Source organism: Dendropsophus ebraccatus, chromosome 14 (genome assembly GCF_027789765.1).
Source record: "Dendropsophus ebraccatus isolate aDenEbr1 chromosome 14, aDenEbr1.pat, whole genome shotgun sequence".
Lineage (NCBI taxonomy): Eukaryota > Metazoa > Chordata > Amphibia > Anura > Hylidae > Dendropsophus > Dendropsophus ebraccatus.
The window spans coordinates 69,401,167-69,415,479 of NC_091467.1; the positions used below are offsets into that span (position 1 = coordinate 69,401,167).

Here is a 14,313-nt window from a genome sequence, read left to right on the forward strand (position 1 = left end):
AGAGAGACATAATTACACTCATACTTATAGCTGTAGATGATAATTACTCAAAATCAGAACATTTACTTCATAACATTCAGTTATTTCATGCCTGGAAGTTAAATATATAACTGTATGGCGGTATGACTCAGTCCTTGTATAGAAGTAATATTGAGGCACATTATGGTGGTGATAGTAACTGTGTTGTGGTAATATATTATCACTGTGGCACATTTATCAAATGCACCCCCTGGCGTATGCCACGGAAAATGCACAGATTCTTCTGTGTTGTGGTAGTATATGGACACTGTTATACAGTTAGGGTACTATTACACCAAGCAATTTTTTCGACGACTAACGATAAACGATCTTAAACGACCGCTAAGGCAAACGACCCGAAATCGCTCGCCCAATTACATGGAACGATGATCGTTATTTATGATCGTTTTTGCGGTCGTTTAGTCGTCGGTATTGCGTACATTTCAGCTGCGAATTCTTATTTTACCGAACAATGTGCGAACGATGTGCGAATGATCAAACGATAAAAATAGGTCCGGATCCTATTAAACGATCAACGATTTCTCGTTGGTCGTTTAATCGTTGCCTGCTATTACATGAAACGATTATCGTTCAAATCCGAACGATTTGACGATTTTTCAAACGATAATGGCTCCGTGTAATACCAGCCTTACTGTATGGCAGCACTAGTCAATCACTTTTCAGTGGTATTATGAGCTTCTCATCCGTTGGGGGCAGGGCCAAGCCGACACTGCCTCTTGTGACCCCTCACTGTGTTGTAGTATTATTATGTCTATTTGTTTCCGGCCTGTAAAGTGAATATATTACTCCTTGTATAGCGGTATTATCCAATCCCTGTGATGTGCGGTGATATTAATAATTTTGTCTATGTGTTTCAGGCCAGTCAGGTGAATATATAACACAAGATCCTGCTCTCATGGACCGTGTAGAAGGAAAATCTGCTGAAGTAAAATGTTATTACAGTCATATCATTGATATCAGAAAGTTCACCCTTGAGAAAGCGCGCAATACAATTCTACAACTTTACTTAAAGGAAGACATGTCCCATGTGCTGTCACTTTCTGGGACATTCGAAAACCTCAAATGTGGGTTCAAAGATGGATCTACATGCAAAGTTACAACAGGTGAAGGGAATACTGGATATTTATCAAATATTTAGAGAAAACTGAATTATAACATTCTGACTAACCAAATCCACCACTAGTGGGAGCCGGTGGGCTTACTGCAGACTGAGGTCTATGTATAATATATAATTCACAATGTTTCTCCTAAAGTCGACAACAATGAATAATATATATTTGTTGAATGGTTTCAGATGCAGACACACTAGACGTACCAAAAGACGATCCCTGTCCTCCTACAAAACACAGCTCCCAAAAAATTCTCTACCGTGGAAATGAAACATTTGCATCGATCTGGATTGATCCCGGTTACAGAAGTCGCATTGACATTTCTGTCAATATAAAAAATTTCACTTATACTCTCCAGCAACTTACTGTAGATGACAGTGGTTCATTCTTCTGCAGTGGATGTGCTATAGGAGGTATAGGAATACTCAATAAGCACAGTAGCACCCGACTGTCAGTGACCAAAGGTGAGATCATGGGTTATAGTCGGGGGAGCACCAACCCCAGACTCAGTGATGAAGGGATCAGGAGGGGTAGCTACCTATGTAACTTTGACCTTGACTTGATACAACCAGCAACTCTGTTTGCGTGGACAGGAAAAAAAAAATCAAAGGGAGCAGCCGGGGACCCCGGCTAGCCAGAGAGGATCGATCGTCGTGCCCGACTAGGTAAACATTTAAATGGTGTTGTCAAAAAAACAGAAGTGGCATTTAAAGGGCTTTAAAACCTATCATCGAATGGCCTAGTGGCCAGATCGCACCCGACAATGCCTCAGCGATGCTATGCGCTGATCCCGGCTCGGCGCTTTATTGCTGTGGGCTCCAGCAGCCCATAGTAATCGAGCACATATGTACAGCATTGATCTCTATGAGAGATCAGTGCAGTTATTATAGAAGTCCCCCAGGGGGACTATTTATAACAGTAAAAAAAAAATCATTAATAATCCCTTCTTTTTTTTTTATAGAAATTTTTCAAGTTACCTATCCTTGTAATCGTACTGACTTGAGGAACATAAAGAACATATACGTTTTATTATAGGGCGAATAGCGTTAAAATGAACACCTTTGCATAAAAATTACGGTTTTCTTAATAAATATGTCGGTTGTTGCAGGTTTTAAACGACACACCCATGACACACCCGCTTGGCAGATTTTTTATAAAAAATGACGAGTTTTTTGGATTGTTGGAAAAATTGTATTGCACACCTCTAGTAAATATGTCAGAACATAAAACCGACAGGGAAAATAGAGAAAAACGCAACTTTTTGCTGCCGGGAACGTGTTAGTAAATCAGCCCCATTGACCTTAATGTGATCATCCACCCACAAATACTTTTTGAAATCAGATCTGTTTTTGACCACTGATCCGTTTCGAAAAAAAAGTAGGGCCTGCACTTTCCACAATGTCTTGGCTGTTTGAGTTCAAATAATGGCCGTTATTTGTGCAATAGGAACATAGCCATATGGTCCCTAACCGAAGTCAATGGGTGTTTTTTACTGTATCGTTGTCTGGTAAGCCCCTGTGGCCTTTTACAGCCCTCCTATCAGCTTGTGTGGATCCTCCAAAAATGATGGAAAACTGATGGTTTCTCCAGGACATCACTGATCCTGGAGAAAAACTGACGTGTGGATGAGGCCTAAGTAATGAGCTCAATACAGGGGCGTAACTACCACTGTAACAGCCATAGCAGCTGCTATGGGGCCTGCCGCATCAGGGGGGGGGCCCGTGGCCTGCTCCTGCAGTACACAGGGCCCCCTGAGCTGTCATTATTGGCAGCACCAGGTGGCCGAGCAAACAGTCCTGACGAGCATTTGCAGTTATGCGGTTATGTTCTCATAGAGACGCCAAAAAATAATCCCCATGTAAGAAGTGATTTCTATGAGTAATGTGACCCAGGAAGGAAAATGGCCAGAAGTCTGAAAGGTTAAAGGTCGATATTTTACAGATTTTTGTTTTCTTCTACTTTAATAATGATGTAACCCTGTGATCACATCGTCTCTTTAGGACCAGATCCCAAATCATGGATCAGAGTTCTCTCTTCTGCTGCGGCTTTCGTTGTCGTCATCATAGTCAGTGTGGTGAGTATATATGTGTCAGTGTGGTGAGTATGTCAGTGTGGTGAGTATATATGTGTCAGTGTGGTGAGTATGTCAGTGTGGTGAGTATGTATGTGTCAGTGTGGTGAGTATGTCAGTGTGGTGAGTATGTATGTGTCAGTGTGGTGAGTATGTCAGTGTGGTGAGTATGTATGTGTCAGTGTGGTGAGTATGTCAGTATGGTAAGTATGTATGTGTCAGTATGGTGAGTATGTACGTGTCAGTGTGGTGAGTATGATAGTGTGGTAAGCATGTATGTCAGTGTGTTGAGTATGTATGTGTCAGTGTGGTGAGTATGTCAGTATGGTAAGTATGTATGTGTCAGTGTGGTGAGTATGTCAGTGTGGTAAGCATGCATGTCAGTGTGTTGAGTATGTATGTGTCAGTATGGTGAGTATGTATGTGTCAGTATGGTGAGTATGTATGTGTCAGTATGGTGGGTATGTATGTGTCAGTGTGGTAAGTATGTTTGTGTCAGTATGGTATGTATGTGTCAGTATGGTGAGTGAGTATGTATGTGTCAGTATGGTATGTATGTGTCAGTATGGTGAGTGAGTATGTATGTGTCAGTATGGTAAGCATGTATGTGTCAGTGTGGTGAGTATGTATGTGTCAGTGTGGTGAGTATGTATTAGGGGGGGGCTAAAGTTACCAGCGGATTCGATCTACTCCCATACATTGAGCTAACATCAAAGTACATGTGTCAGCACAGTATATGGACTCTCCTCACCTCGACAACACAACTAGTGCTAGGATGATGGTGACAGAACTAAATTTTATACAGTTTATTAAAGGGGTTATCCAGGATGAGAAAAAAAAACACAGCTCCTATTTTGGAAAAAACAGCACCGTCCCTGTCCTCAGGTTGTGAGTGTGGTATTAAAACTTTAAGCTCCATTTTAACCTGGATAACCCCTTAAAAGGTTATATGAATTTGTAAATTACTTCTATTTAAAAGTCTCCAGTCTTCCAGTACTTATCAGCTGCTGTATGTCCTACAGGAAGTGGTGTATTCTCTCCAGTCTGACACAGTGCTCTCTGCTGCCACCTCTGTCCATGTCAGGAACTGTCCAGAGCAGCAGCAAATCCCCATAGAAAACCTCTCCTGCTCTGGACAGTTCCTGACATGGACAGAGGTGGCAGCAGAGAGCACTGCGTCAGACTGGAAAGAATACACCACTTCCTACAGGACGTACAGCAGCTGATAATTATGGGAAGGTATGAGATTTTTAAATAGAGGTAAATTACAAATCTATATAACTTTCTGACACCAGTTGATTTAAAAGAAAAATATTTTCGCCAGAGTTCGCCTTTAATCCCTACACCTATGGCGTACGGGTATGAAACCAAATGACCCATGCTGTACCTGTTCACCATTATTTCCTATGGAGTTATGAAACAAGATCAGTATAAGTAATCTAACGATTGCAAGTAATAGTCCCAAAGCCCCTTCCCCAATAAAACATACAAATAAAACATGGAAAAATTATTAATTAAATAAATAAACATATTATATATTGTTGTTTGCGTAATTGTCCAATCTATAAAAATATAACAATAGTGTTCCCATGTGGTGAAGGGTGTAAACTAAAGGAGTCAACAAAAAAAAAAACTGCTAGGATTGCTGATTTTCTGCTACATTATATATAAAAAAACAAAATTAAAAAAGCGATCAAAATGTACAATCTACACAAATGTAATACTGAAAAAAAATTAAAGATGAAGGCGGGGGGAAAAATTACATCCCTGTAGGTGAAAAAAAAATCTTTTATGGGGGGTCTATAAGGGTTTTTGTTTTTTTTATTCTTTTAATTACACTTTTTTTTAACACTTTAATTCTTACTTAATTACCCTTTTTTCCCACTTATATTTTGCTGTTAAAGTGACTCTGTTCCCACAATCTGACACCCCCGCCCCCCCAACCACTTGTACCTTCGGATAGCTGCTTTTAATCCAAGATCTGTCTTGGGGTCCGTTTGGCAGGGGATGCAGTTATTGTCCTAAAAAATATTTTTTAGACTTGCAGCCTTGTGCCCAATGGCCGTGGCTTAGATTGTGTATGCATTAGGCTGGTACAACCTCTCCGTCCCTCCTCATCATTAGAAATGCTGCAGGCAGATTGTCTCCTATTCCTCACCTGTGTCAGCACGGCACATGGGCTGGATCATTAAGGCACCTGTGTAGTTTTCACTGAAGAGGAATAGGAAAAATCCTGCCAGTGGCATTCCTAATGATGAAGAGGGTGGGGAGGAGGGACGGAGGGGTGGTGCAAAGTTAGGGCACAGATACTCCAAGCCACGGCCGATGGGCACAGGGCTGCAAGTTTAAAAGTTGTTTTTTAGGACAATAACAATCACCTGCTGAACGGACGCCAGGACAGATCTTGTATTAAAAGTGGTTTGGGGGGTCAGATTGTGGGTACAGAGTCGCTTTAAACATGCAATCATTAGATTGCATAGACTGATCTATGCCTAAGAGCAGACTCTATGTACAGATGCACGATCCGACAGGACGGAGGTGAATTTCTTCCCCCCCCACCCCCCACCCCCATCAGTCAGTGACAGGTGCTTAACCTGCCACTGACTTCCTTAAATGCTGCAATCGCTGTGCATCCCGGCGTTTAAGGGGTTTATGACAAGTAGCTGCGGGATCACAGCTGCCTGTCATTATCCTCGGCTCCCGGGACACTGATGTGTGTGGGACAGCTCTCACTGCAGCAGTTCGCCACACATCAAACCCCTCTGACTGTCAGGAACGTGTATATACATATTACTGACGTGACGGTGTTAATCATACCTATTTTCAATTTTAAAAAAAATAGAACATTAGAAAACCTATATAAACATGCATATCGCTGTATTCAGCCTTTTGTATAGAATAAAGATATCATGTCATTATTACCGTAAAGTTAAAAACTACAAAATTGCATTTTTTTTTCCCCAGTATCTCCCCATAAAGATTGTTGGGGTTCCATCATATATGTTATGTATAGATTGAAAGGCGCCATAACAAAGTACATATGTTCATTAAAAAAAACAAAAAAAACAAGCCCTCACGTGGCCCTGTAGATGGAGACATAAAAGAGTTCCGGCTCTTGGAAGGAAAAAAACGGAAATGCAAAACTGGAAATTGGCGTCTGGTCTTTTAGGCCATATGGGCTGTGGCGTCATGAAGGGGTTAAAGAAATTATGCCATGTAAATAATGAAAAAAAGTTTGTAATACTTTTTTCTTCAGGGCCCTGTGGATACAGAATGATGTTTTATCCATGCATCACTCATTCCTTTACCTCATCCTATTATTGTTTTTCAGATAATTTACTGTAGATGCAAAAAAAAGAACCCAGTAAGTTTAATTTTCTATTTTTTTTTTTTGTGTGCAAATATTAGGGGAGATTTATCAAACACGGTGTAAAGTAGAATTGGCTCAGTTGCCCCTATCAACCAATCAGATTCCACCTTTCTTTCCTCACAGACTCTTTGGAAAATGAAAGGTGGAATCTGATGGGTTGCCGGGGGCGACTGAGACAGTTTCACTTTACACCATGCTTGATAAATCTCCCCCTATATGTATGTATCAGTTATATATATATATATATATATATATATATATATATATATATATATATATATATGTACACAGTGGGGGAGATTTATCAAACATGGTGTTGCCCCTAGCAACCAATCAGATTCCACCTTTCATTTTCCAAAGAGTCTGTGAGGAAAGAAAGGTGGAATCTGATTGGTTGATAGGGGCAACTGAGCCAGTTCCACTTTACACCAGATATATATATATATATATATATAAATAAATAAATATATATATATATATATATATATATATATATATATATATATATATTTCCCTTACGTCCTAAGCAGCAGCACATAATGGGGAAGATTCTATCTTCCTGCAATGATAGGACAGATGGTAACAAGCAATAAAGAGTTAATTGCCCCGCCTATAAGGCCCTATGCTGACCCAGCCTCCTTGTGTTTTTTTTTCTGTCCTTCTGTGGGACAGGTGGTAGGAGGAGAGCAGGGAGCAGGCCTATGTGTGTTTCTCTGCTCTCCTTCCAATAATTCTTCTTTTCCACATGGTCGTGTGGAGAGGGAGAGTTTTTTTTGTATATGTATTTTGTTTCTATCCTGCTGTGTTGTGTACAGAGCAAAGATTTTATTTTTCTTAAGGAAGCAGCCGCCATCTCAGTGATCGCTCAGCTTCTATGCTCTGGTCAGTAAGTATTATGGCGCCATCCGCTGCCGGGCTGCACGTGGCTGCTAACCATGGCGCTGCTCAGTCAGGACGCCGCTTCCTGGTGTCTGTCTTCTCTCTTCAGAGAGGTAAGTCATACGGCCTTTTTTGTGAGGAATTGTATGGTGCCTGTGCAGGCTCTCTGCCTGGAAGCCTGACCTGTATTGCAGGAGGCCTGTGTGCAGGCTAATGGATATAAATTACATGAGATTTATAATAGTTTATCATTTTTATTATTTTTTTGCCTGTGTGAGCTCTGTGAGACAGTTCCGCTATGTGATCATGCAGTATGGGTCCCGCTATGTAATAATACAGTGAAAGCTATGGATCTGCTATATGTGTATGCAGCCTTAGATAAGAGCTGTTAGTTGTGCGGTCACTGAGCTGATTTCTTGCACTAGTTGCTGGTTGTGTATTGATTGCACCTGGTATCTTTCTTACACTGGCACTGCTTTTTCTTGTTGCATTGAAGCTATGAAACTGCATTGTGTGTACACAAACCTAGATTTGCTAGGTGTGTATTGGTGACACCTGATGTGTGATTCATTACACCTGAGTGTGATTCCTGGCTCTAGTACTGCGATTGAAGGATGCAAGTGAAGCTGTGAGACTGCAGTGTGTGAACACAAGCCCAGAGTTGCTAGGTGAATATTGATTCCTTGCTCCAGTTCTGCTGTGGAAGGATACATTGTGTGAACACAAACCTAGAGTTGCTGTTTATTGCACCTGACCTCTGATTCCTTGCTCTAACACTGCTGTGGAAAGATGCATTGTGTGAACACAAGCCTAGAGTAGCTATTTATTGCACCTAATGTCTGATTCCTTGCTCTAGTTCTGCTGTGGAAAGATGCATTGTGTGAACACAAGCCTAAAGTTGCTATTTTTTTTATTTTTTTATTACACCTAATGTTTTATTCAGTACTGCTATTGAATGAGGCAGTAAAGTTATGAAACTTCGTTGTGTGAACACAACCCTAGGATTGCTAGTGGTGTATTGATTGCACCTTACATGTCAGCTATAGCTCTGCTTTTTGTTTGATGCAGTGCAGTTATGAGACTGCATTGTGTGAACACAACCCTAAAGTTCCTGGTTGTGTATTGAGCATCTGGGGTTTTTTCTAGCACGGTTACTGATATTTAATGTTGCATTGAAGCTATAAAACAGCATTTTGTGTACACACGCCTAGAGTTGCTACATGTATAGTACTGCTATTTTTAAAATAGTAAAACGAAGATATTGCAGGGTATGATCACAACTTTAGAGTTTCTAGTTGTGTACCGAGTATACCTGGTGTACCGAGTATACCTGGTGGCTGTCTTACATTAGTTCTGCTATTGAAACAATGATCCATTGAAGCAAGGAGGCTGCATCGTGTGAACACAGCCTTAGAATTGCTAGTTATGTATCAGCTGAGGCGAAGAAGACTCTCTGAGGTATCTGGTTTTCTTGTACTACACAGCAGTCTGTTGCCTCTTTACCTGGCGCAGGTTTATTTATCATTTTATCTCACTTAATGCAGGAATCTAATGCCCAAAGTTTCAGGGTGAGGAAACCTTTGGCAAAGCTCAGTCACTTATGTATGTGTATCCTGCAAGATTCCACATCCAGATGGCAGTGGAATTTATTTTTGTTTGTAGATTGTATCTTCATTGTAACCCATTACAGAAGATGCTATGTCTTAAGAAGATGGTGCTCACTTCTGAGTATGCGTGTAACTCCACATTTGGCTTCCCGATTCGTGACCCCTCCACATTTGGCTTCCCGATCCATGGCCCCTCCACACTTGGAGAGGAGCATTAGACTTTGCCAGAGATAGATGTTCTTTCTAATAATACTCTCTGTACCATGAGAATCCACCTGAATGGATTGGGGACACTTTGAGGAAGGACTCTTCCTTACAGAAAGGTACAATCTCTGCCCCAGTCTGAAAAGGAGAAGGAAATCCTCCCTTGTTCCCCATTCTATAGAAGTTTCCAGCATGGAAGGTACTAGAAGAAATGATGGATCGGTCACTAAAAGGGATCGTCCATCTCAGAAGTCTTGTGGATGGGGACAAATAAGCTTGTGACTAAAGCTTCTCTGGCAGCAACCGTGGGTTTACCTTATGGTGCCATATTCTCGACAGTTTCCGATCCAAAGAAGGTAAGTTGTTGGTGAACGTCCATAGATCTACAGTTCTAAGCAAAGAAGGTTCCATATGGAGAACATATGCTCTGTGCTCCCCCTCCTAAAGGAGACTAACCATGCTAGTTGTGAAAGACACATATCTACATGTACCTGGCTACAGAGAAGACTGCATGTACCTAGCTACAGAGAAGACTGCATATTCCTTTTGCATCTTTCTGAAATCACCTTCGCTCCCTTTACATTCACTAAGGTTACCTGCCGGGTCTGGGATGACATATATCTATCCTAAGATAAGAAGGGAAGTAGATGGGACACTCTTCTATGTTATGTCAGCTGTAGTCACCATCTGGAGAGAATCCAAGATCACCTTTGTCTCCTTCCTGCACGAGTGATTGTTAATTATCAAAAACTTACAGTACTATATTTTCACCTACCCATAACCATTCCTGGGTCAGGATTCCTAGAACTCCCCATTGGTGTATCTTCACCCAATGATGATTGTCAGGTCTCATGACGTCTGCAAGCAACGAATTGAAAAGGCAGGTTGGCATATGTATCCCCGTGCAGCAGATGCTGTCAGTATGGGACCAAAGAATAAACAGCCTACATTGGGTTATGGTTTATACCCACAGATAAAAGGGCCTCAACATTTTCTTCAGTCAGTGGCTGACCAATCTCGCCCTCAAAGTGGGTGGAGGCAACCACCGATCCATCTAAGAAAGGGTGATACAGGCGAAGAAGACTTTGTTCCTAACAGAAGTGGCTGTCATCCAACATGTGAGAGATGAGTGCAGTAAGTGAGCTCCAGTCCACTTCAGCACATCAATCTATGGGGAAGCTATTGGAGTAAGCTCAAGAATGCATCTACAGTGGTGCATATTGATCTTCAGAGCTGCATGTGACCAGTAGCATTAATGTTAAAAGCAGAAGCTGTTTTTTGCATGGACCAAGAGATCTATCCAGCAACAAGGGAAGTCACAATGCCTTAATGTAAAAGGCTAAAGCCATTATATTACCCTGACAGAAGAATGGTCTCTGGACCAGGAGAAGTTCTGGTGAATCGCCAGATATTACAGCTACCCATTGGTCCCATGGCCATTTCGGGTAAAACCAGGGTGCGTGGTTTTAACTCCCTAAAAACTACTGTGGACAACAATCAGTAGAAGTCTTGTAAAAGACAATGCAGGATCAGTCTCATTAATCCTGAGAGCCACAGATTGGCCCAAGAGGTCATTGTGGTAATTGTTGTCCTCTCCTGATGAATATGTCCAAAAGGACATTTTGGAGACTTCCCCAGATTCCTCACCTACTGCCCCATGAGGACGGATTATGTCTGGCAAATCACCAGATATTATGGCGACCCTTACGTGGACCTAATGGCCATTTCGGATAACGCCAGAATACGTGGTTTTTACTCCCTAAAACTGCTAGGGACGACAACCCGTAGTAGTCTTGTAAGGACAAGACTGAATCATGCCTCATTACTCCTAATAGCTCAAGAAGGCATGGTGGTTCTCTCCTGATGCATGTGTCCAAAAGGACATTTTGGAGACTTTCCCAGAATCCTCACTTACTGTCACAGAAGGGCAGATTGTGTCTGGGTCTGGACCACCTATGATTGACGGCCTGAAGATTGACAGGCCTGATGAGCTGAGGCTTTTTAGAATTGGTGGTAAACATGATTCTGCTATTAAGAGCAGAACCCACAAAGATAACGTCCCTGAGGGTTAAGGACATTGTCTATCCTGGTGTGAAGAATCGGACTTCTCCCATATCACTGTCTATCAAGGCGATCCTTCGATTTCTCCAGGATGGGTTTGAGAATGGGCTGAAGCTGCGACCGTCAAAGTACATGTCTCTGCTCTTCCAGACAGCTGACTGTCCGAAAAAATCCCTAATACAAAGATTTATTAAAGCTACGCAAAGGATTAAAGCAACTGTAATGGATCCAACTCCCAGGTGGGATCCGGGACTCGTCCTTCATCACCTTGCACGGCTCAGTTTTGAGTTCTTATCTTTAGTTGAATTAAAATACCTGACCCTCAAGGTATGCTTCCTAGTAGCTATTACATCTGCTAAACGCAGGAGTATGTTCAGACTTTAGGAGCCACTGAACCATATCTTGTTATCCTTCAGGACTTTGTCTTTTACCCTTAAGGTTCCTTCCTTATCCAACATTACTCCGCAGATTGAGTTACCTGTTTTTGCCTAAATTCCTCCAATGAGGAAGCGTTACAACGGCACTCTCTGGTTGTGGGCGGAGCCTTGGGCCTGCACTCTCTGGTTGTGGGCGAAGCCTTGAGAGTTTATTTAGTGAGAACCAGAGAAGTCAGAAGATTTTTATCTGTATCTTTTTCAGGAAGGAACAGTGATTGGAAGTCTTCAAAAGCCACTTTATCCAGATGGATACGGCAGACTCTGTGTGTTACCAAGAGGTGAGAGTCCAAGTACCTGAATCCATTAAGGCCCTTACCACAAGGGCAATGTCTACATCCTGGGTGGAGGAGATGTGCATTCTCATTGATCAGATATACAAAACTGCATTGTGGTCTTCTTATACTTTTGGACATTAGAACCTCTGGGCAACCAATCTTGGTAAACCGGTTCTCATGACTGCTGTATTATTCTCCCACCCTTTATGTGATCTTGCTATATCCCCATTATGTGCTGCTGCTTAGGACGTAAGGGAAAGTGGAATTTTATACTCACCGTAAATTCTCTTTCCTGTAGTCCGAAGCAGCAGCACAAACTAACCCTCCCTATAAAAGTTTATGCATCATACCTTGAGTGTTTTGGCTTATGTTTTCCTAGACCGTTAGAAGTACACAAGGAGGCTGGGTCAGCATAGGGCCTTATAGGCGGGGCAATTAACTCTTTATTGCTTGTTACCATCTGTCCTATCATTGCAGGAAGATAGAATCTTCCCCATTATGTGCTGCTGCTTCGGACTACAGGAAAGAGAATTTACGGTGAGTATAAAATTCCACTATATATTGCACTGAAAAAGTAGGAAATTTACTATAAAATATAACTTTTATTTTTCTCATTTAAAAATTCACAAGAATCACCAGGCAAAAAGACCTATTACCTATTTACACAGCCACCACCAATAATTTAGCTTGTACAAAAAATGCTGGACTAAAAAATTTACAAAAATCACATATATCAGTACACCTTTTTTCTTCTTATTTGTCCATGTATATTTGTGTACAATATTTATTACTTGTATCTTTTCATGTCCCTTAATTTTTTGCACTATTTTTGTTTTGTGAGTATTCAGACTATTGCGTCTATTTTCATAAATAATATTTTTCACAAAAAGAAGTGAAGAGGTTACTTCCCTTTTTTTTCCTTTTGTTTGGGTCCTGTTCACATCACATATTCTTCATCCAACGCGTTTCCTGTTACCAAACATCTTCAGGGGCTATAGGGTTAAACTCACATTTCCTGGGACGTTTCGGCCATCACCAGAGCTGTACAGAGCAACATGAAAAACGTCCCAGGAAATGGTGTAAAGTAGAATTGGCTTAGTTGCCCCTAGCAACCAATCAACCAAATAGATTCCACCATTCATTTTTTAAAGAACCTGTGAGGAATGTGAAATGGAATCTGATTGGTTGCTAGGGGCAACTGAGCAAGCTCTACTTTACACCAGTTTGATAAATCTCCCCCAATATGCATGTATATAATATATCATATATACCATGCTGGGGAGGATGAAAAAAGTATCATGCTGGAATCCCGCAGCTCCAGTCCCCTGGTCCCGGACGCTTCTGGGTGTGAGTGGGGACCTGGGACGTGACATGTCAGGCCCGCTTAGCCAGTCAGTGGCCGAGGCGGGACCTGGAAGGGGGGGGAATAGCATACACATGCCTCCTTGGCACCGCGGTGCCATATTGTGCTGTGGACATTCCACGGAAATGGGTCCATTATTTTCAGTCCATAGTGCCAGATTAGACATCCCAATTTACTGTGCAACTTCCTCTGCATTGGTAGGATGTCATCTTTGTCACTAAGTCATGTAAAATGTATCCCAACGTGTTTCTTGTGCAGCATCACTCATCAGGGGCTCAGTTACTGAATTGGCACTTGACACTTTCCATAAGTTCTAGTAGAATTTCCTTTGAAATCTGATATGGGGGCTTTAAAGACTTATACACTACATACGATGATGAGATATAGATGATATCTTTTTGGTTTCACAGATTTGAATCTGCAGATGAGGAAAGGTCATGGAAGGGACAGGAAAGACACAGACCGTAATCCCTAAACTAGTCCCACTGTACCTGCCTACTTGCCTTGACAGCCCTAGGTGACTGTGGGCAACTGGGCGACAGTCCATGACTTGAGATATGTGGAACCCAGAATGAGGACTAGATGAACAAACAATAATCGATTGTTAGAAAGCCAAGCTCAAACCGAATGGGCAGCAGAGGTACCGAATCAGAGTCCAGAAAATAGTCAGGTCACGATAATCAAAGGTCAGAGCCAGATAACAAGGGAAGTTAGAGAGCAGAATGCCAAGCACACTAGATAAAACTAGTCTAACAGCCAGTGTGGTGCGCTACCTGGCCAGTGGTGTTTTGTTGTGACGCCAGTGCTTGTCCAGCACACAGGTGTGATGTTGGTACCTGCTTTGCTGAGTTGCCGGCTTTGTAGTGCTCCCCAAATGGTCAGTAACCTGCTGGGCTTG

At 41.8% G+C, this 14,313-nt stretch overlaps 1 protein-coding gene across 7 annotated transcripts in view; it reads left to right on the top strand.

Annotated features, from left to right (window-relative positions):
* LOC138772340 (uncharacterized) overlaps window positions 1-14,313 on the top strand; it is a 71,447-nt gene that overhangs the window by 28,774 nt on the left and 28,360 nt on the right. For 6 of the 7 annotated variants that reach the window (XM_069952671.1, XM_069952667.1, XM_069952670.1 and 3 more), the window contains 4 exons: window positions 897-1,142; window positions 1,334-1,612; window positions 3,149-3,222; window positions 6,551-6,583. In XM_069952671.1, the coding sequence (XP_069808772.1) occupies window positions 897-1,142; window positions 1,334-1,612; window positions 3,149-3,222; window positions 6,551-6,583 (632 nt within the window). The remainder of the gene's footprint in view (window positions 1-896; window positions 1,143-1,333; window positions 1,613-3,148; window positions 3,223-6,550; window positions 6,584-14,313) is intronic. The other variant, XM_069952673.1, reaches the window with a different exon arrangement.